The 23270-nt window shown below is 48.7% G+C and overlaps 1 protein-coding gene across 3 annotated transcripts in view; it reads left to right on the top strand.

Moving 5' to 3' along the window:
* Positions 1–1612: 1612 nt before the first annotated feature.
* Synm (synemin) overlaps positions 1613–23270 on the top strand; it is a 29267-nt gene continuing 7609 nt past the window's right edge. For all 3 annotated transcript variants that reach the window (XM_021634674.2, XM_060367319.1, XM_021634673.2), the window contains exons 1-3: positions 1613–2425; positions 8473–8597; positions 21035–21105. In XM_021634674.2, the coding sequence (XP_021490349.1) occupies positions 1613–2425; positions 8473–8597; positions 21035–21105 (1009 nt within the window). The remainder of the gene's footprint in view (positions 2426–8472; positions 8598–21034; positions 21106–23270) is intronic.

The following is a 23270-nucleotide window of genomic DNA, read 5'->3' as shown; positions in this document are numbered from 1 at the left end:
CTTGACTCCATCCTTGAATAGTCCCTGACGGGAGACCATCATTACTTCCAGATTTCACGGAAAGCCCACTTCTTCCTGTTTCTCTCCAATTCTGTACCCGTCCTGGCATTTCCTTCCATCAAAGTGGTCAAAGGGTTAGACAGATAGTTCTTGAGGTGTTTGCCTGCCAAAGAGGATTGTGGTTGAAAACAACAAAAACATTTAAACAGAGTCTTGAGCGGAGCCTTGCTGGAGGGATGCAAGTTGGAGGCCTGGGGCTACAAGATCAAGTCAAGGCCAGCTTGAGAAATAAAGGTGGGTGGGTCCTGGAGGGAGGAGGAAATGCCATTTGAATATTTGAATATTTGCCTAACAGACTCTCGCACACACGAATGGCCACCAGCTCAGTCCCCAGGGCCAACAAATAACAATCCAAGAAACAGCATTTTAAACACAGAAGTAAAAATTTGTTTTATATTAGGACGGTTCCAGAGATAAATAAGAGACCCTTGGTAATTTGAATGAAATTGTTCTCCGTAGGCTCATATAATTGCGTGTTTAGCCCCCAGTTGAGGAGCTTGCTCTGTAGCTCCTCCTCCCCCCTCTGGGGCATCTCCCAGAGCTGCGGGCTCCCTCAGCGCTACTCCATCAGTCGCTGGTGCATCTTCACCCCCACCCAGCCCTTTGTAGGCGCTGTTTTTAAATAGTTTCTTATGCCTCTACCTCCCTTTCCCACCCCAATCGCTTCCAACACGCCAACACCCAGTAGGAGAGAAAGAAGGTTCGTGGGGAGAAGGAGCATAAGTCTCTCATGACTACTTCCGGCTGTGCAGGCTGTCCAGGTTGTTGGGCAAATCCAATCTTCGTTTCAGGATATCTCCAAACTTCTTCTTGTCAAAATGCATCAAGAGCAACCAGGAGCAACAAGGAGAAGCAACAGCCTCCTCCTCTTTTCTCGGAGCCCCCACCCCCTCTTTCTGGGCTCTGGCATTTATTCCCTCTCCAGAGTCCTCAGAATTAAACTGTCTGCAGCTGGCAAAGAGCTCCTCTCAGAGGCCCCAGGAGGCAAATAGTTTACTGATGTGGACCATCTGAATCAGCCTCATATCCCACACCTGGGATTAAAACAAAAACGTGTTTACATAACGGAGTTCTGTTATGACACCAAAACTTTCCACGACAGTCCCTCCTTCCACCCACTCGGTTATGCTCTTCCTTTTGGAATGTGCAGGCCTTGCCTGCTCAGGTTAACTCCCCCAGTCCCCTCTCCCACACTTTGTAGCCTCTTAGGGTGTTCCAGACAGCCAGCTCGAAGTGATCCGATCCACAACTCACACTGGGATTCCCCGGGGCCACCAGGAGCCAGTACTGGGCAGTCTCGCCAGGCCGCTCTTTCCAGCAGGGGGCGCTGTCCGGTCGCAGTGGCCGCGCGGGCCGCGTTCTGATTGGCTGGAGGCGGTGGCCCGAGTCCATCGCCGCTTGACCCGGCCACTAAGTGGCGAAGCTCGCCCGCCAGAGCGCCAGTCCGAGGGCCTCCGAGGCAGCGGCAAGGCGGGCGCGGCGGGCTTGGAGGGGACAAGATCAGGGCAGGAGGCAAGCGGTGCATCGAAAAGAGCCCCGTACACCCAGCGAGATGCTGTCCTGGCGGCTGCAGACCGGCTCGGAAAAGGCCGAGCTTCAGGAGCTCAATGCCCGGCTCTACGACTACGTGTGCCGGGTGCGGGAGCTGGAGCGCGAGAACCTGCTGCTGGAGGAGGAGCTGCGCAGCCGGCTGAGCCGGGAGGACCGCTGGGCCGAGGAGCAGGCGCGCTTCGCCGACGAGGCGCGCGGCTTGCGCCAGCAGCTGGACGAACTAAGCTGGTCCACAGCGCTGGCCGAGGGCGAGCGCGACGCGCTGCGGAGGGAGCTGCGGGAGCTGCAGCGGGAGGGCGCGGAGGCCAGCGCTGCCCGCAGCCGCCTGGATGCCGAGCTGGGAGCGCAGCGGCGGGAGCTGGAGGAGGCGCTGGGCGCGCGCGCCGCCCTCGAGGCGCTGCTGGGCCGGCTGGAGGCCGAGCGCCTCGACCTGGAAGCCTCCCACGAGCGACAAGTGCGGGATCTCCGCGCCCGCGCCGCCAGCCTCACCATGCACTTCCGAGCCCGCGCCCCCACCGGCCCCGCCGCGCCCCCGCCGCGCCTGCGGGAGGTGCACGACAGCTACTCGCTGCTGGTGGCGGAGTCGTGGAGGGAGAGCGTGCAGCTGTACGAGGACGAGGTGCGCGAGCTGGAGCAGGCGCTGCGCCGCGGCCAGGAGAGCCGGCTCCAGGCGGAGGACGAGGCGCGGCTTTGCGCGCAGGAGGCTGACGCGCTGCGGAACCAGGCGCTGGAGTTGGAGCGGCTGCGCGCGCGCCTGGAGGATGAGCTGCTGAGGATGCGCGAGGAGTACGGGATCCAGGCCGAGGAGCGGCAGGTCCGTGGGCAGGGACCGCGCCCTTTCCCCTATAGCCTATCCACTCTCCCCTGTGCACCCAGTGGGCTCCACCCAGAGAAGCGCACACTGCCAGCAGCTTGGCTGTTTATGGAGCCACAGGATTCTGGCACGGAGCTAGTCCAAGAATAAGGCTTAGTGCTGAGATCCTTCAGTCAGAGGGCTGATGCCACGTGACAGGTCCCAGTGGCTAGCCTAGGGCCCGTCATCTGTTACAGTGTCACTTTTAGATCCAGACTTGTCCAGGCACATCCTGATCAATGATCCTGCTAGCTCCGCTTTTGTTTTTTGTTTTTGTTTCTTTTTTTGTTTTTGTTCTTTCTTTCTTTCTTTCTTTCTTTCTTTCTTTCTTTCTTTCTTTCTTTCTTTCTTTCTTTCTTTCTTTCTTTCTTTCTTTCTTTCTTTCTTCCTTCCTTCCTTCCTTCCTTCCTTCCTTCCTTCCTTCCTTCCTTCCTTTCTTTCTTTCTTTCTTTCTTTCTTTCTTTCTTTCTTTCTTTCTTTCTTTCTTTCCTAAGCAGGGGAGATCTAGTAGCCTGAAACCCCAAACTCAGCCCATACTTCAAAGCCAGATCGGCACAGTATTAGGAGCCACTGCCAAGCCTTACCTGGAGGCCGTCCACGCTTGCATAGGGCTCCAAAGCCTTCCCCCTCCCTCTCCCCCATCACCCAGAATTATTTCCCCGCTGGAGGCAGCTGCTTGTAGCTCTCTGAGTAGCCGTCATATTTTTCTGGGTTTTGTTTGTTCTCTTGAGAGGACTAAGTAACTGTCGTACAGAAAAAAAAAGGGGGGTGGGCGGGGTGAGAGCTGTTTTGCTCACACTAGGATAAAGCAGGTCCCCGTGGTGAGATGTTATTACGAGTACCGACTACTCTAAACGGTTTCCATTTCAGAGCAGCTGAGCTCTAATCTGACATGACGTGCCTATACCTGTGGCTGATGTATTGCTCGTACACTCGGTTCAGACCTAGTGTTTGGCTCCCACCCCCGCCCCGCCCCAGCCGGAACTGGAAGTATTCCCAAAAAATCATACTGTTAGCGGACCTCAGGAAGTTGGTGTGAAACAACAGGAGTACAACTTCAGGAGTTTAAGGGAAGAGTTTGCAGCCGGGAGCTGAAGATCGGAGGGGCTATGATGTTATTTTCTTTAAAGCTACGAGTAGAAGTGAGATGTTTGGATGAGTGGGGTGATGGGATAGGTAATCAGAAAATCTCTTGTCCTCTGGGGCCCCAGCTCTTCGGTAGCCAAAGAGCTGGAAAGTAAGTGGGGGAGATCACGGAGGGTGATAAGAAACCAAATCAATGGGAACCCCTTCTTTGGGGTTATAGACTTCGGGTGCCTCCCTCTCCTGCCAACCCCATTTGGCATATTTTGGGGCCTTGAAGCTTGGTTTCAAGGTTGTTTTGAGCAGCAGAACCTTTTCCCCCGCTAATAAAAATCTTCAGTGAAGCAAATAAAAAACAGAGTTCCCCAAATGAAAGAAAGACTGGGACTTGGAGGTGCTGTAGAGTCACTGTCCAGCTCTCCCACAGGGACGCCAGGCTACTAATAATGTCACACCTCACGTCACAGCTGACTTGCAATAGGACCCTCCCCCTCAGCACCCACCCTGGGATCTTTCTGTTTCAGACTCGGTTTCCAGCCCCCCCACTCCCACCACCACTGTAAATGAGAGCCAGGACAGTGTTGATGAGGACCTGGGTTTTTTCTCTTCTTCAGTCTCCATTTGTTGAGATTTTGTTTTTGCTATATGTTACCAGCTCAGTCTTAACTATAATATGACCCTTGGCCCAGTTAGCTTAAAGATCCCATTCTGAAATGTTGATCATCAATCAGAAACAGTGTTCAGGATTATGTTAAAGAGAAAACAAAAAACAACAACAACAACAACAACAAAAAACACATTGTTTCAACCCAAGCCTCTACTTTTTTTTTTTTTTTTCAAATTCCTTAAGACATTCACTGTGGAGAGATTGAAAATATGAAGACTGGGTTAACCGACTTCCTTTTAAATGTTGCATTACTAACCGCCTGGGGAGGTACCGGGCCTATTCTGTGTACTCACTCTTAGTCCACACTCCGGTCTCATTAGCCCTTTTCACAGACGGTAAAGCCACCACTCAGTAAGTGGCCAGAACAGAGTTCCATCCAGGCTCTGTGAGCAGCTCACCGCTGGTCCATGTCCCCCCTCTTCTGTCTGTCTTACTCAAGAGAGACCTTTAACTCTGCACGGTGGAATGATAACTGTTCTCTCTAAGGGCCAGCCCAGAGGTGGCCTGCTATCACAGAGCTTGAGGATGCTTTCAGACCGTCTTCCTGGTGTACGATTCTAGCATTATTTCTTTCATTTGCTTTTTTCTGTGTCCTGGCGGCAGGAGAAGATGTTGGAAGGCCTTTAAGGGGCCCCGGAAAGGCCCTGACAGTATCGCCATTTACTCCAGCCTTACCCTAGAAACACTTAGCTGCCAGCCCCAACTGTTTGTGAAGGACTCCAAAAAAATGAATAAGACATTTCTTTGATAAGAAGAGAGCCAGGACTAGCCATGTAGTTAAGGCTCAGCCTTTTCGTAAACAGCCTTTCTGTTTCAGGCTGAATTCTGACTCTCACTCCATCCCAGGTCACAATATTTCCTCACGATTAAACTCATTAACCCTTGTGTGATCCTGTTTCCTCATCTGTGAAAATGGAAAGCAGCTCAGAGGTTGCTATTGGCTGAGTGAATTTAATTTATCCAATTAATGGTCAGGGTGCCAGTCTCATTCTTTGTGGCCAGGGATAAAGCAAGTGAAAAATAACAAAATGAGAGAGGACATGCCATAATGGTACATGTCTTGAGGCGAAAGCTGCCAGGGATCCCTGAGCAGAGTGAATGGCTTAATGGATTGTTCTTTGCTGTGTTCAGCATAATCTGTGTTGGACCAGTGTAGGGACAGGAAGACCTCATAAGACACAGTTGCAACAACTGAGGCAGCAGGAGGCTTAGACCAGGAGCCTAATGGGGAACTGGGGAAAGGCCCTACTTTCAAGGTTTACTGACAGGTTGGATCGAGTCAGAGAAAGGCAGGGCATAATCAGAGTTGACCCCAGAACTGTGGATGAGTAACCAGAAGAAGGGCACTCCTTGCTGAAGGAGGTTTGTGTAGATCAGAGGTCTGCGTTCAGTTTACACACAGCCAGTTTGAGAGGCCTCTGAAATGCCCTCCTGCCACTCACTGTGAGATGAGCCTGGAGTTCACAGTCGTACAGTTTCCTGGTACAGCTGCAAACGTATAGATAGCATCCAGGTCATGCTGCTGCTGCTGCTGCTTCTCCTTGTTTTGAGATACGCTCCCTCTAGTCTATGTAGTCCTGGCCGTCCTAGAACTCACTATGTAGACCAGCCTGGCCTTGAATTTACAAAGATCCTTCTCCCTCTGCCTTCCAGGTGCTGGAATTAAAGGTGTGTGCCACCACATCTGGCTCAATTTATGCTTATTAATATATTTAGGTTTGGGTGTGAATGAGCTATCCCAGTATTTAAGTTCCCTTGAGCTCCAACTTTTAAGATCTTCAGTGACTAGGAAATTAGCAAGCTCTGGCCATTCTGTCTGCTATATTCAGCCAGGGAGGGCTCAAACTTGTTGAAGAGAGCAGCAGCAGCAGCAGTGAAATCTCTACCATCCCTGACGTAGAGCTAGAGCTTAACATTGCTGACGATGTTGTCGGAAAGTTCTCTGCATAGTAGCTAAAAGGCTCAGCCCTCCCCTGAGTTTTTGCAGCCTTGGATAAGACTGCTTCTGCGTGGGTTGGACGTCCCAGGCTGTGTGGGAGGCCCCAGCACTCCTAGCCTAACCCACGGCATGAAAAGTTTTGGCAGAGCAGAGCCAGAGTCTGAAGCTTCCTCCCATTGGCAGGATTGGTTGTGATTTTATTTCTGCCTCCACAAGTCAACAGCTTTCCTTTCACCATTTGGGGAAAGTTGACTCACATGGAAATTTGCTTGGAACTATGTTGATTTCAACTTCAGTGCAGTTTTATTTTCCTGTTCATATTCTGTGGGGTGGGGTGCAGGGAATGAGCCTTTGTTCTGGGGGAGGGGAGAGTGTCTTCCTGGACAGGGCCATGGCATGGCTCCACAGTTTTGAACTGTGGGTGGAGAACTGAGTTCATCTGAATTTTTTTTTTCTAAGCAGTTTAGCACACTTAAGCTTCTTTTCAAAGGACAATTGATGAATCCTCAAGTTTTAATGCTTAGGTCAACTTTCTTCCATTAGAAAAGGTATCAAGCCAAGCACGATGGCACACATTTGTAATGTCAATACCCTGGGCTGTAGTGAGACCCTCTTTTTAAAAGGTTCAGTACACACACACACACACACACACACACACACACACGGTGGGGCAGAGTATACATTTTTAGATTCTAACTTCGTACCTGAATTTAGATTCCCTCTAAATCAGGGGAACAGAGGTTTTTAAAATGGAGACTTAACTGTAGGGGGAATGCATATTGTGGCCAAGTATGATGTCAAAGGGTAACAAGTGGTCTGCTGTGGTGACTGCTTTATCTGCTCTATAAAGCCCGGTTTAGAATCTGTTAACATGACATGCCCTGAAACGTTAATGGGTTTTTAAAAAATATTTTTAGATTGTTTTGTTTATGTGTTCCTATACCTCGTGTGTGCCTGGTACTCTCAGAGGGTGGAGAGGGGCACTGGGTCCCCTGGAACTAGAATTCCAGATGTTGTGAGCCCCAAAGTAGGTGATGGGAATGGAACCCAGGCCCTGTGCAGAGGATCAAATGCTCTTAACCACTGAACCGTCTTTCTAACCCCTATTAATGATTCTTAATGTGTCTCTTTGCTTTAAATTCTAAGTGAGTTTTGCTTTAAAAATACTTTAAAGTGAGAATGAAGGATGGCTCAGAGATTAAGGGTGTTTATTGCTCTTGCAGAGGACTTATATTCAGTCGTCAGTTCCCATGTCAGTGATTCGCTCTGGCCTCCAAGAGCACATGCACTCCCACTCACAGACACACGTATCCTTCATAAACAGAAAGCTTAACCACCATTGGCTTAGACATGGAAGTGTTATAAAAAACAGTTTTATCTATATGATAATCGTTTTTCGAAAATGATTAATTCAGCTGGACATGGTGAACACCTTTAATCCCAGCCGTCAGGAGGCAGAGAGAGGAGGATCTCTGTGAATTTGAGGTCAGCCTGGTCTACATTTCGAGTTCCAGAACAGACAGGGCTACATAGGAAGACCATCTCTCAAATAAAATAAAATAATTGTAAAATGTACATTAATTAAAACACAGTATTGGCTTGAAGTGGATATTTGAAGATAGTAATATCGTCTTGCTCGTTTAATCTTAGGTTTTACCTGGGGTGTACTTTGTGACTGGTCTGTGGTGGTCTCTGCTCAGAAGCCTGATGGCAGGGAGAGCAGTGTCTCCAACTTGGGAAAAGACCGATCCAATGGAGGAAACTAGCTGGGAGGAGGCTTATTAACTACATTCTAAAAGGAAGATTTATGTGTGGGTCTGAGTTTGTTCATTTATGCCTGAAACGTATTTCTCCCCAGATTATTTTGATATATCATTTTAAGGTAAAATAAAGATATGTCTGCCCTCTCACTTGTTGATATTGGGGCAATGATGATTTGGGGAGACATTTTAGTTCACATGAGAGTGACTTCTGTCTTAAGTATTATAAAAGAGTTCTAGTCATGGCCAATGTTTAAATAGCTTCTGAGTTGACTGGTTGGATGTATTTGGATCACCTGTGTGGCCTGATGTCAGAAGCAAAAGCGATTTTGATAGACTAAGTCTTTGTTTTATGAGGAAGTTCAAAGAGAAAAAAACACCTATCCTATAGAAATCCTCCATATGTAGTAGACAAAGAACCTTCCATCTGCAAGAGATTCATGATACGAAACTATCCTTCCACAGGTTGTATCTCTTTTCATGCCCTGCACTGTTGGTCTCTTTAGCTTAGTCTATGAAGCCCTGGGATGGAGATTTAAAGGTTCTTTGTTCTCTTCAGAGAGTGATTGACTGCCTGGAGGATGAGAAAGAAGCCCTCACCTTGGCCATGGCTGACCGGCTGAGGGAGTACCAGGAGCTCTTGCAGGTGAAGACAGGCCTCAGCTTGGAGGTGGCTACCTACAGGTGAGTATCTGGGCTAAGTCTGCTTCCAAGAAGCCAATGAAGTATGGTCTCTATGGCCTTTGGGGAAATCCTTATGGCTCTGTGAAAAGGTGGAAACAGCCCTTGGCATGGCTAAGTGAGGAACAGAGTGTTAAAAGGAAGAGAAGAGAAGGGAGAAGGTGGGCTTGCTTGAGGTTCCCTGGTGACTGCAGTGACTGAGCTGTGCATGCTTGCATAGTGTTTTTGTATCCTGGACATAGTTTAAGAACTTGGCCCATGTCTACTTGGATCTCTGCAGTTGGGCACCTTGCTTACAGGTGGAAGGTCTGTAGAGACCAGGTTCTCATCAGTAAGGATGGTGACAGTAACCTCTGTGCCCAGTGGATGCCCTGCATCTCTCTTACAGGTATGAGAGAGACCGTTGTAGCTCAGGGCTGTTGGGAGTAGGGGCCGAAGTAGCCAGGTCTGGCTATAGACCCACTGTGGTCTTTCCCATCAAATCATGTAAAGGGGGCATCAGGCCCAGCTCATCCACACAAATCAGTTACAGGTGTGATAGGGCACTGGACACTAACCTGGCCAGTGAAGAGGGCACAGTGGCCAGTGAAATATTGCAATGGTGTCATCCTTAGCAGAGGACAGAGTGAAGCCTGGAGTAGATAAGAAGGGACAGAACAGGGCCCTAGAAGGTTGCTAAAAGACAGTCTTCCCAGGAGTACCTTGCCCTTGGAGGAGCCTCAGCTGAACTGAGGCTAGGTCCTGGCCCATACCTTGCTTCCCTCCATGAGGAGGGTACCTGGACCCAGGGCTCAAAGAGAGGGGTTGGCACCTTATTGTTGTTTACCTAGGCCTTCCTATGGCATTCTTGGATATTTTATGGAGTTAACAATTGCAGATCTAAGCTGCCTGGGTATTCACGTGGATGCTGCATGAGAGTTCTAAGTTTTGCTGATAAGGCCTACTGTAAAAAGGTGGGCTTTACGGGGGGGAGAGAGAGCATTAATGTAGAATCCTTCCAGGTGTGAGTGATAGGCACCCTTCTCAGACCAGTTCAAGTCAAAGAAGGAATGTGTTACTCATACAACTGAAAAGGTCCTGGGTTCTAGGTATAGCTAGTCCAGAGTGCTAGATGATGTCTGTCCCTGTGGGTTCTTTCCATCCGTGACAACTTACGAGCTTCCAGCCTCTTGCTTCTGAGCTAGGTCTCTGGCTTTTCGAGCATCCTGAGCCTAGGGGAATGACTTTAGGAATGTTCCAGGGTTGGGTGGGGCCAGCCTCTGGTGAGGTATGTAGACTGGAGTTGGCCCTTTGGGGAGGGAGCCCCAGGCACATGCCCGGTAACCCCCAAATCCCACTCCAGTGTCCATCTTAGCTCTCGCTTGATAGGTGATTGACAGGGGTGGGTATGGGCAGACTTTCCTGTTTCCTTTCCATATTAGTTCATATAAGGAAACTTTGGTTTCATGTGTTGCTTCTCTGGGGTCTTTGAGTCCCTTCCTTCCTCACTTGACATGCCTTTGGTTCTCAGTTGCCAAAAAAGCAAGAGTGCATGGGCAGGCAGCTTGCCCAAGCGTCCGGAGCCTGGCCTTTGGCTACAGTGCTCACAGCACTCCCACTTTCACTTTCCAAGCACATTGATTATGAGCCATTTCTGCTTCAGTCAGCAGTCTGACCATCTGCAGGGATGCGATTGATTGCTTCTGCCTGTTGCCTCTGCCGTGCTTCCAACCCCATTACAGGTAAACTTGGCCATCTCCTAGGCACTTAAAAGCCTCAGCTCTTTCAGGGAGTGAGTGGTTTCGATGGACCCCTTTCTGCTGTCCAGGTTTGCCCAGGGGAAATCAGCAGCCTAGGCTGCCTCGCCTTGCCCAGCAGTGGCCGGCTGGCTTTGGTGGTCAGTGTGGCTACACCCCCCACCCCCTGCACTTAGGTTTAGTCTGGTAGATACCCATGGACATGGAAGACACACAAACTGTTAATACAACTCATTTCTTTATGTAAGTCAAAAACTGGATTTTTTTTTTCCTTTTCTTTATCAGCAAGAAGTGCATTGAAGCAAGTTCGTATCATCCTCCATTCAGCTCTTTCATAGTGAGCTGTGAGTGAACCCGGGTGTGGTAATTCCTGTGGGAGTTAGCGCCCTTGCCATTTGGTGACCTAGGCTCTCTGTGCCCTGTTATCTTTTCAAACTGATCTGCCAATTTTGAAAGTTGGCTCTCTGCTGCTGCCCTCCTTTCTGAAGGCAATGGGATGAAACATTTGACCCTACGGGGCAGAAGGGTGACAGCCGCTGACACTGTGGCAAGTCTTGTCCCCTTCTGGGCCTTCTGTGGTTCACCCCAGTCTTTCCCTGGGGTAGCCATTGCTCCCAACTGCTCATTGACTGTGTTGCCCTGTGGTTCCTCTGACTGAACAGGTCATAGGAAAGGGAGGGGCTTGAGCCTCTGTAAAGCTTCAGGCACATTTTGCTGCAGTTTGTCTGCTGACCAAGGCCAGCTCTCCAGGGCCCTGAATGTTTTCTAACCCAGATATTTTACCCTTCCCAGAACCTTCACTGTGAAGGAGAAATGTCAGTAATCATACACTGGGACTGTATATTTACAGATTCCCAATGCAAACTCATTTATAAATGATACGTGCCTTTTAAAAGTAAATGTAAGATAGTATGAAAAACCAGGCAAACTTCAAAGAGTCCAACTGGAGATTTTTCATCAACTCTCCTTGGCCCAACAGTGTCCAGGCTTCTTGTGAGAATGAAGCCTCAGGGTTCAGAGGACAGTCAACACAGCCATGGCATCCTGCAGTGCAGTTGCCTGTTGAAAATGGTAAAAGCACTGTGCTTGTGCTGTGGGTACCAGAGAGGAGGCAGGGCTCACAGACAGACAAGAGCTGCGTTGTCTTCTGCCTCCAGGGCTGACCATACAGTGTGGGGTTGGGAGTGTTTATCTTCCTGCTCTGTCATCATCAGATTTTCCCAGCAGCCAAGTGGTGAGAGGAAGGATGCTTAGCTAGAGAAGAGAAAATCCTTCAGAGCTCCTGGAAAGGGATCACCCTCTGGGCCCTAACCCCAGTGATTCTGTTAAACCTGAGAAGTGAAAGGAGAGAGACCAAATCCACAATCATCCAGTTGAAGCAAGCTTTATTAATATTGACCAGGAAGATGGAACACTGGCCAGGTTCGTACCCAGGATTCCCAGAAAATGGCATCGGATTAGGTTAGTCAGGTGCTCATAAAGGCAGAACCCACAAGGCGATACTTCCCACCATGGTTCACTCAGGACAAACATACATCCTGACATACTTCCTGCCTACACACCTCCTGCCTATGTCTGGTCAAGCGTGTCCTGTGCAGTTGGGCAACCAACCTTGTTTACTGAAGTAAAAACATGTGGCTTGTTATCTTACATGAACAACAATCCCCATCATTCCAGGAAGTTTGACCTTGGGTAAGTGGGGCTCACTGGTTACCTTTAGCCTTAGAATTCTGATTGGATTGGTGCAGGGGGGGGGACCAGGTGTGTGGTGCATGGAGAACCTCGGGCCCAGGACCTCTTGGGATATGTACCCAGCAGCTGCTACAGTTTAAACCCCAAGCTCATTGGAAATGTGGAATCTCAAGCCCAAACCTGCTAGACCCAGGTGACCTTCTAACAAGATCCAAGGTGAATTGTGTGTGCATTGCTGCTTGAAAGCAGCCATCCATCACTGTCAAGCTTAAGCCTGTCTCATCAGCAGACTGAAGGAGAGGCCATGGGTGAAATGTTGTATGGCAAAGAGAAAGTGGGTTGTCTTTGTAGACTCACTGGGTCCTGCTTGTCAGTCTGGTCAGTTTGAGCAGATGTGACCATCTCCCTGGGACTACAGAGTGGATCTGTGTGAGGTCATAGAACCCTATGGACCCACCGGGTAAGAGACCCAGATTGGATGGAATATGAAGCTAGGAATACCCTAGATGAGCAATATAACACATCTCCTGAATCCTTACTTGCAGATATATGTCAAAATGCAGGGTCTCAGTCTTCCAACAGTGTCTTATGAAAAATTTCAAACAAAAGTTAACACAATTGGAAGTGTGCTTTGTAGGTATATTTGTCAAATTTGCTCCATCTCTTGTAGGTATATTTATCAAATTTGCTCCATCTCTTGGTTGGCTGCCTTTCTGCCCATGTATCATCATCCATTTCTTTCTTTTTTTATGCATCCTAAAGGACCCTGCTTGGGCCTCTAATGGATAATGCATGACAGGCTGTGAGAGCTGCCTGCTGCTTAGCACCTGCCACCTTCTGAGTGCTCTGTCACAGTGTCTCCACGTTCATACAAAAGAGCCATACTTTGCTTATGATGAAACTCAAGTTCAGGGGAGAGATTACTTTAAAGACCACATGGTTGACAAGTTGAGAGCCTGAGATTTGAACTTCAGGACTTTCCCTCTGTGGAGCTGGGTACTGGAATGCCATGGGCAGTATATGGCTGCAAAGATTCCCTAGGAGGAAAGTAGGACATATGAAGAGGGATTTCTGGAAGTGCAGTACCTGGCTGTTGTGGGAAGGGAAGTCAGGAAACCACCCTACGGGATGGTAAGGGTGCTTCAGGCAGTATGAATGACTGCCATAAGGACAGGCAGATGGCGCTTGTGGCAATGGCAGTCATTTGAGGGCCTGACCTGGAAGGCTGCAGGTCTTGCCTGAGCCAGAGCCTCATCTGTGCGGATGTGTCTTATGGGGGGGGGGGCTGTGCCCCCAGGCTGCCCCAAAGCCACTTGGCCTGCAATGTGCCATGCTCAGGGTGGCTTCCATGTTAAGAAATCTAATCTGTAGCTGTAGGTAAGGTGGCATGAGCCCAGGTACCATTCTTCATGGTAAGAAAGAAGATGTGCTACAAGACAATCACGTGTAAGGTTCTGGAGCTCATAATTGTGGGCTATGTGTGTGTGTACAAGTGTGTTTATACATGTGTGCATGTGTGAGTGTGTGTATAAAGGATTTAGAGGAAAATGAAGTGTTCAGGGTCTGGAAGGGTAGGGGCATTTGAATAGACGCTTGGGGACATGGGATGTAGAAGTTTGAGGTGAGGGACACAGCAAGTCCAATGATAAAATGCAATATTTGTAGGAAATTCTGGGGATGTTTTGCTGCCAGCTGATAAGCGCTGGTAATGGTGCTTTAGAGAAGGGAAGGAGAGGCTTTCAAAGGTAAAGGCATCGAGCTGAATCCTGCCTGTACATGTGTGTAGCTCCGAAGCAGACCAGCAGAAAGGGACTGGGAGGACACTCAAAGTGGGCAAACATGTTTTCAAAAAATGTGTGTAGAAGGAGGAAAAGTGGAAAGGAAGCTGGACACTGAGCCTCAGAGGCCCGGAGCCTGACTTAGGGCTTTCTGTAGCATTCCAGGCACAGTCCCAGCCTGGAGCCATGCGTGGCCAGGGGTAGGGGTAAAGCTTTAGGCAGGTGGCATATAGGAGTCTGGGGAGCAGAGGGGTTAGGTGTCTATGGTGGCAATGCAGGGTTTTTTGTTTGTTTGTTTGTTTGTTTGTTTGTTTTCAATCATCAGAGTGTCAGTGATAAAGTCCTGAAACAAGTGGCTGGAGGGCATCAGAGTCCTTGGCTGGTGGGAAAAGTCAGCCCGGGAGCTGGGGGTGGTCCTGGGCAAACACTGAGAGCAGCGTGCTGTTCAGCACCCAGGGTCACAGGCTGGAGCCCCCAGCACAGAGCCCTCACCAGATGTGGATGCTCATGAAGGACTGGCTGATCATCCGAGGATGGCAATACACAAACCCTGCAGCCTCTGGTGTCACAGTGTTTCAAGAACACCTCCCATGGGAGAGCCATAAACAATGTCAACCTCCTCATCAGGTCCCACTGACAACTAGGGGCCCCAAAGCGTCTACTCTGTAAAGTCTTCAACCCAGTACAACTGATGGCTGCTCCACAGTGGCATCCCTTCCCCAAATAGCCACTCTATCCTCTGTACTCAGCACCTTCCCAGATGGTTGGGATGAGCTGCTGGAATCTTGGGGAAGGATCCACTGACCTCCCAACCCTGCTCCTAAGAGCCAACAGCCAACTAGCTTGAGCCTGATGGACTCTTGCAAGTGGGCACGGCTGATCTGATGAAGACGGCTGCCGTTTTGCTTGGAGGATGGTATTCTACACACATGAAGGTCTAGTCCAGCTGCTGTGGATGGAGAAGGAGTAGAAAGCGCAATTGTAAAATGAGTAGTGTCTTCACAAAACAGCAACACAGCTGTTGCCACCCACAAGCTGCTAGAGAGGGCAGTGAGAAAGAAGAACTCAAAATCTGTCCTGGGAGGAAGGCTCAGCTTGGGTTTCTGATCTGAAAGATGATCCATGTAGCCTGGCTCAGAATTCAAAAGAGACTCTGCTTTCTAAGTTGTGGGCGTGTGATGGTTTGGATGAGAATGACCCCCCCCATAGGCTCATGTGTTAGAATACTTGGTCTCCATTTGGTGAAACTATTTGGGAAGGACTAGGAGGTGTGGCCTTGTTGGAGAAGGTGTGTCACTGGGGCTGAGCTTTGAGATTTCAGGAGCCCACATTGTTTCCAGCTAGTTCTTTTTTTCTGCCTGCTGGCAGTAGTCTCAAAATGTGTCTCTCAGCCACTTCACTCCATGCCTGCCCTGAGCCTTCTGCCAGGCTCCCCACCGTGATGGTCATGGACTCATCTGAAGCTGTAAGCTTCTATCTAATAAGTCACCTAGGCCGTGGGTACACAGCAATAGAAAAGAAACAAACACAGGGGATGAAAGGTTTTATGGTGGTTGTCTGTCTTACCCGTGTCGTGGTGTGGAAATGAGGCACATCCTGGAAGGCTCACGTCTTGATGAAGATTTGGTTGCCTGCCAGCTGGTGGCTTCTGGAAATGACTGGACCCTGGAGTCCCTGACCCCATTAGTGGATTGATCACAGGAGATAGTATTGGGAAGTTGTACATACTAAGAGGAAGGAGATCACTATTGTCCCTGATCACCTCTCTGCTCTTTCACTTGCTTTGCCCCACCATGGCATTTCAGCCTCAATACAGCTTCACAGAAATTTGTGAAACTGAGCCACAGAGAAACCTATTTCTCTCACAGGGAACACAACCTAAGAAACTAAGAATGCAACACAGAAAGTCTTAGAGGTCCTGTCTCCCCAGCCGTAGTTACATAATAGGATACGGACTGGCCCAGTCTTTAGGGCAGAAGTCCTTTTAAAAGGTAAAGTTAGGGCTGGCGAAGGGGTCTCAGTGGCTGTTTGCACCAAGCCTGAGTTTGATTCCCTGGAACCAGTCCGGTAAAGGGAGAAAACCAGCTCCCGCAGGTTGTCTGATCACACGCACAGTGTGGCACATGTGGGAGCACACACATGTCCAATAAACATAATGAACCATTTAGGAAAGGGTAAGTTAGAAACGGTCATACCTGGGCTGGGGGGGGCGTGGTGGGGGGGAGAGAGAGTACTTGCTGTGCAAACAGGAGGACATGAGTTCTTATTCCCGGAAGCTACATACAAAATCCACGTAGAGCTCCTGTGACCGAGCTGCAACCCCAGGGCTGTGGGGGGAGGAGAGGGAGACAGGACAGTCACTGCAAATCACTGGCCACCAGATCAGTTCTAGGTTCAGTGAGAGGCTCTGACTGCAGGGGATAGAGCAAAGTCTGGCTTCTGGGTGGGCATTCATTCGTACAGCCTCCTCCCACCCCCAAAAAACAAACAAGACCCTAGTCATCACCCCCCAAAAACAAACAAGACCCTAGTCATCACCCCCCAAAAACAAACAAGACCCTAGTCCTATAAGGAATGGCTGCCCAGTCACCCTGCTTCTCCCTTTTGATTGCAGTGGGCAAGCTTGCAGAGTTGTTTATGTCTTTGTTTGTTTGTTTGACTTTTGGAGGATGATAGGGTATGGTCTCTAGCCTGCTAATGAAGCAATGCAGATGACTCCTAGTGCTTCGAGCCTCATGGTAAATGGTATTTCTGGTTGTGCCATTATTTTCCAGGCCACCTCTACCTTTTCACATGTACCCAAAGAATATATTTCTTAGAGCTTTCACAGGGTTTCAGTGAAGGACATTTTAAATCCTACTTTAGGGGGTGAAATTTAGAACTCTTCACACTGAGACTTGGTTAGTAGGTAGAATATTTGGGATAGACAAAATCTCGTAGTTTATGAATAAATAATTGAGAGGAGGTGGGTGTGGTAGTGCTTGCCTGTAATGCTAGTGACTAAGAGACTGAAGCAAGAGGATCTCAAAGCTACCCTGAGCTACATACACTGTGAGACTCTATCTGAAAAACAAGCAAAAATAAGTGAGAGGATCCAGGAATGTATCTGGGTGCTACCCAGATTAAGAAAAATAGTGGGAACTGGAGAGATGGCTTAGTGGTTAAGAGCACTTACTCTGCTCTTCCCGAGGTCTTGAGTTTTATTCCGAGCAACCACAGGGTAGCTCACAACCATCTATCCTGGCATGCAGGTATACATGCAGATAGAGCACTCATATTCATAAAACAAATAAATAAATAAATATTTAAAAAACAGCAATCCTTTCCCTCTTGACTGGCTTTATTAGCTGAAAATCACTTTTCTCCAAGGCCACAGAGGAGGAGGCCATGGTGGCGATGGCACACTTACTTAATGGCAGCCATTCTTCTATGGACTTTCTGCTACTTACTTAGTTGTCATTGCAAACCTGAGAGTTCTCCCATTTCACAAACAGGGAAAGTAAGTCATGCCTGGTAAAAGTGGCCTGCTGAGGCTCATGGAGCTCTGTAGCATCATGCCCAGGATTTGAGTCAAGGCTGCCTGCCTTTAGCACTTGCTTCATTGCCTACCATCAGTGGTTCTGTACTGTTTTACCAGAGTTCTTTGCTTGTCTGCTAATTGCATTTTTTTTTTTTTTTTTTTTTTTTTTTTTTTTTTTTTTGTCTCTGGTGTTGGTCTGAAGTTGGCTTTTGGGATGCGGTTTAGAACTGATCTTGAAAAGAGTGACAACAGATGGCTAGCACTGTCTTTTCCTTGTCACCTTCACCCGCTTTCCACACCCCCAGATTCTTGTGTTTATGTAACCGTGTTCCTCTTGTGCCTGGAATTCAGCTTGTCCCCCTTTTCTCCCCTCTCTCTTTCTCTTGGCCCCCACCTCCCGGTGACTGGCTGGCCAATCATGACCCACGTTGCCCTCCTCCCCCTGTGGAGCTCATTATGGATAGTGAGCAGCTCTGAGGGTCTGTGGCCCCTGCCCTCTCCTCCCCCAGTTCTACACCTGTTTGGAGGCACAATTTGAACCACCCACAGATGGTTGGACCAGGACAGGCTCCTCACAGGTGTCACTCCTGAAAGTGTCCCCTCCCGTCCCTCTCCCTAATCGTGTCCCCAGTGATGGGAGATCTACTGCCCTTCAGCCTTGTGCCCACAGTGCTGAGCATTAGCAGATAATGCCCTAAAATTCCATTCAGATCATCCGTCCCAGACGTCACCCTCATCACGCCCTGGGTGGGATGGTGGGTGGCCTATTAGGGCTTGGCGTGGAGCCAGAGGCCACATTACAGCTCACTTCCATGTCATGGAGTTGTGTGAGGCTCCTAATGAGGCCAGGGACTGGTCTCCCTCTTGTTTGTGTATTTTCCTGTTTAGAGAGGCAGCCAGCCTGTGGAGCTGTATGAAATGCACTCTAATAGCCGGTGACTCAGGGGGTTGGCATTCTCACAGTCTCCGTGGCCTGGAGGCAGCTTTCCTACCCTGCTCTCAAAATAACCAGGTTTGGTGGGAGCCTTGAGGAGCAAGGTTCTTAAAGTTATCCAAGCCTGTCCCTTGAGCTGCTCTTTGACAGGATCACAGGAAATCTCCCTGGTGGTTTAGTCTCTGACTTTGCCATATTAGTCCCGGCAGCTATGCTGACAGGGCGGGGTTCAGTGCTGTCCTGACATGCTTCCTGCTTCAGTAGCAAGCCCTGGTATCCCAGGGGCCAGCCAGCCATCTCGGGCTCAGTGCTGGGTCCTCGAGTTGTGCAGGGTGACATGTGTTCCTGCCTTCTAGGATTCAGCTAGTGACTCGGGGCACAGACGAGGAATTCATGAAGGACAGCACAAATGGCAGGGATTGGGATGAAATTACCGAGAGGCTGAATTCACTTGAATTCAGGAGGGTCTAGTGGCAGAATTTGTATGTTCTGTCATTTGTATGTAATGTCACCATCCCTGTCTCATAGAGAAGCCTTGTGTTCTGAGAGCTTTTAGCCACCTGGGTTCAAGGGACTGTCTTTGGGTATTCTGTGGGCCCTTAGCTAAGACACTGTCTTCACTCTGTCCTTATCTCCTCAGAGAGGGAGCTGAGCAAGGCATGGTGCCCTGGGGCATCAGAGCCACATGAGTAATTAGCCGTGGGAGTACTCAGTGACGGCCTGACTGCTGTAAGCCTGGGTAAGGCTTTGGCTTCTCCCTGGGGGAAGAGACAGAACCATTCTCCTTTGAGAGGTGAGGAAAGGTATAGTTTTAACCAGTCACTAGTTCCCTGGGTCTATCAGCAACGTTTTCTGCTGACCTGAACTCCCAAAGGCTCCTTCTGCCCTGAGTCTGGCAGCCTGGCTCTAAGTCAGGCAGGCCCTGTGGTACATGAAGCTTGTAAGGTCTGAGCTTGGCCTCATCCTCAGGCCCTGCTCTGGCTCCCAGCTGTAGAATGCCCCTCCGCTGCAGAGAACCCAGGGTATAGCTCCACAGAGTCTGGCTTTTCCCTGGAACATTTCTTGTATTATACAGACCTCAGAGGTTTTTTGATGATGGAAGCTGTTTGTGTTCCTGGAAGCTAAATTGCTTGGTCATGAGGGTGTGGGATTAATGGATTGGTATCCGGTTTCCTGGCCTTCGTCCTGAGTGGAAGAGCTTCAGCTCTGGTTTCGGTTTTCTTGGATGTCCACACATGTGTATTTCACTGGCTGGCTGCGTCTGTGCTCAGCCCACCAGTGTGTGCCTGGGGTGAATCCCTTGTGCCTCCTTTATTTTCTCCCGGTGGCCAGTGGGTCCGAGAACATTGCCACTGTGGGGATTGCCACTTTTAACTCAGTGGACATGAAGGTTGCTGCAGTTTCCCCCAAACTGCCAAGCCCAGCTGGGACCTGAGCTCCCGGCTGTTTTCCTGCTGCTGCTAGGTCCTAATACCCAAATTTCCAAGTGGGCTGTGGTTCTCAGCCTTCACAGTGTGCAGCTATCTCTGGGATCTGGGGTTAGCAACTTTGCGTGTTTCTCTCACAGCCGTACAGCTGTTGCATCTGCAGTCTCCGGTAGTCCTAGAGGTCTTTGGAAGTGTCCAGCTGATTGGCACCCCACTGACGTAACACCCTCACCCCCAGCATGTTGCTCTGTTTGGGCCCACGCCTTCCTCAGTGCCTCTCGAAGTAGCAGGTGCAATTGACAACTCAATGATGACTATAATTTTAGGAATTTGGAGCTAAACCTAGGGGAGTACTTTCCACTGTGTGTTATTAAAGGAGGCAAAGGACGCCACTCCGGGTGAAGGGGGACACCCATGGGGGTGCTTCTATACACGCTTGCCTTCATCTGTGAGATGTCCTCATAGGTCTGCAGATACAGCTCTGTGGCAAAGTACTTGCTTATCATGTATGTGGCCCTAGGTTTGATTGTCAGCCATATATATATACACACACACATATGTATGTATATATACACATGTCATATATACATGCATATATACATATGCATGTATATATGACATATATATATGTATGTATATATGACATGCATATATATATATGTATGTATATATGACATGTGTATATATAAAGAAAAGCAAAAAAAAAAAGGAGAAATAAAGAAATGAAAGAAACACCAGCTTCCATCCAGCCTCCTATTTACGAATAGTGTCAGTTACAGCTCCTTGCTCTACTGCTTCACTCCCCACAGCCTCTCTCACTCCCATGACTCCTGTGTCTGTATTGGGGTTGGCACTCAGTTGCTGTGGGGCCCTGTAGTTGAGGTGAATACTAGCCTAGGCCTCTCTCTGCTGGCCAAAAATGCTAGGCCCTGACATACCCTTCTCCATCAATCTCCCCAGCACTGATTGGTGTGTACCCCTCTTTGCCTAGGGCAGGAAAGGTTTTCTTTTTTTTGGGGGGGGAGGAGGTGGGGGAAAGCTTTCTAGAAAGGGTTAACCCTCTGGCACTTTTGAAGCCTGCCTTGCCACGTATTTTCTTCATTCAGCTGTCATCACTTGAACATCTGTCATGTAACAGATGGCATGCTAGGTGCCAGGGGCATGACAGGGAGCAAAGCAGTGCACCACCCTGGTACAGCCCCTACCACGCCGCACCTCCGGGCACGGGCCTTGAAATGCACGGTGCTGTGATGGTGTAGTCACTGACAAAATGTTACCCAACATACTTAATGGAAGCATTTTTTTTTCCTCTTTCATGCTATAATAAACTATTTTTAAAAATAACTTTGACAGGGCCTTGTTGGAAGGAGAAAGCAATCCGGAGATACTGATCTGGACCGAGAACATTGAAAACATGCCACAAGGTAAATATAAGAGATCGTATTTGTTAAGATTGTAATGTTAAGATGCTTCCCTTCCTATCTGAGCCTCCAGCTCTACTCATGGAGAATGGTACAACTTATCTAGAAGTAGAGGGTTTAGCCATGCTCCCCACCCCACCCAGATAATGATAGTCCATTGTTCTTTTAAGTACCAAGTAGAATCTAGCTGAATGGGACGCAATTTAAATTACAGTGTGAATTGGAGTGGCCGGACTAATCTGCTCGTGGAGATGATATTTTGAGGCACTTCGTGGCTGAGGAGCTGCAGCTAATGCAGGGCCTTCTGAAGGGTGAGAGGATGTGTGCTTGTTCATTATATCCTCAGAAGGGATGTATTTTCTTTTTCCAGACCAAACAGTAACGGCTCTAACCAACATACAGAATTATTACTTTGGAGCGCATGCCCTCAGCAGGCTGGAAATTGTAACCCTACCAGGTCAATGACACTACCATGCCACCTTAGGTTGGAGTGCTGAGTCGGGGTGGTGTAGCCTATGTCCTGCTTTAGTCTGGGCCCACAGCTCCAGGTCAGGGCTCTCCTCCTCCTCTCCTTCCTCTTCCTCTTCCTCCTCTTCGTCCTTCTCCTCTTCCTCTTTTTCTTCCTCCTTCTTCTGACACAAAGGAGCTTAAATTTGCTCATGCGGAAGACCTTAAAAATCAATAAGATAACTCTGAAATTAAATATTCAAGCCTGCTGAATCTTCCAAGAGATTCTGTCTCAGCAATGTCAGGTTAACAGACATATGGTGTGCTCAGCATAAAGTCTGCCTTGGTGTCTGGGGAAGACATCTTCAGGACATCTATTCATACCCAAGTCTGCAGATGCTCAAGTCCCTTGTGTAACGTGTTACAGGATTTGCACACCCTCCTACAGACTTTACATCCTCTCTAGATTACAGAATGAGGTACAACGTCCATGCTGCACAAGCTGCTGTCACACTGCATCACTTCGGGGAAATGACAAGAAAAGACTCTGCATGTGTTCAGTGCAGATACATTATTTGAAAGAGTTCTGATCTTCAGTTGACCCAGTATGTGGACACAGAGCCCGTAGGTTGGGCACCTTCAGAACTACAAGGCCCACCATGTACCTTTCTCAGCGGACTTTGTCTTCCTTGCTCCTGCTGTCCACTTCTCAGATTGGCGGATCCCTGAGCTCAGCCTCGGGACTTTGGTTCTAGAAGGGATTTGTCCTTAGGTAACATCTAGCAAGTTTGTGCTCTCATTTTTGAGAATAAGTCTGAACAACAACAACAACAAAACAATAGAGAGATCCATGCAAGTGGCCATGACTTGACTGGCCTGCCTGATGTCAGTTGGCATCTGACATGTAGAAAATGAGAGCTGTTTACCTGGTAGACTTTAAGGCTTACTAAAGAAGAAGAGAGGCAAATAAAGGGCCCGGGACCAAACTCCTAGGAGAAGCAGCCTTCGGAGTGTGGGACTTGCTGGTATTTTGCTAGCCATGAATTTAGAGCCGGGGGAAAAAGGCAGGTAGGTATCTCTGTTAGCGAGATTTATTCATCCATTGTTCTTCAAGCTTCTTGACCAATGCAAGCACTTCACATTTACAAACTAAATGTATTTTAACGCTTAGGTATTATGCTAAGCATAGCCGCTGTGGAATGAAGGTGACTAGTTGTGCGGCGGCCTTTATGCTTCCGGGTAGTTGTTTCCTCTGAAGTATAGCTGCCCATTAACTATTTATGAAATAAACCTGCAGACGAGGTCCTAGTAAACCGATCAATGCATATTAGTGCTCGTAGTTGTCTTTTATAATGTGCTCTAAAATAATTTTGGCTGCCTCCTGTGACACAAGTGACCTAAAACTAGCCTGAGAGCTTCCATAATTTTTATTGAACTTGATCCTGTGGGGTTTCTCAATTAGGATCAGTATATTAACCTGAAAAAGAAATCTTTGTTTTTTTGTTTTTTTTTGTTTTTTTTTTTTAAAGTTCCTCTTTCCCTGTATCCTGGGGACCTGTCTCAGGGAGGCCTCTAGCCTCCATTGCCATGAGGGAGGGGTAGGGCGGTGTCCAGCCAGATGGGATGTGGCAGACACTGGGAGCTGCTCTCTGAGTGGGTGAGGCTTCTGTCATGCTCAGCTGCCACTCCGAAGAGGTGCTTGCCCTGGTGGAGTCCGTGCA

This window comes from Meriones unguiculatus, chromosome 14, assembly GCF_030254825.1.
Source record: "Meriones unguiculatus strain TT.TT164.6M chromosome 14, Bangor_MerUng_6.1, whole genome shotgun sequence".
NCBI lineage: Eukaryota > Metazoa > Chordata > Mammalia > Rodentia > Muridae > Meriones > Meriones unguiculatus.
Note: the sequence above shows the minus strand (reverse complement) of the source record. Positions and strands in the feature narration are given on the sequence as shown.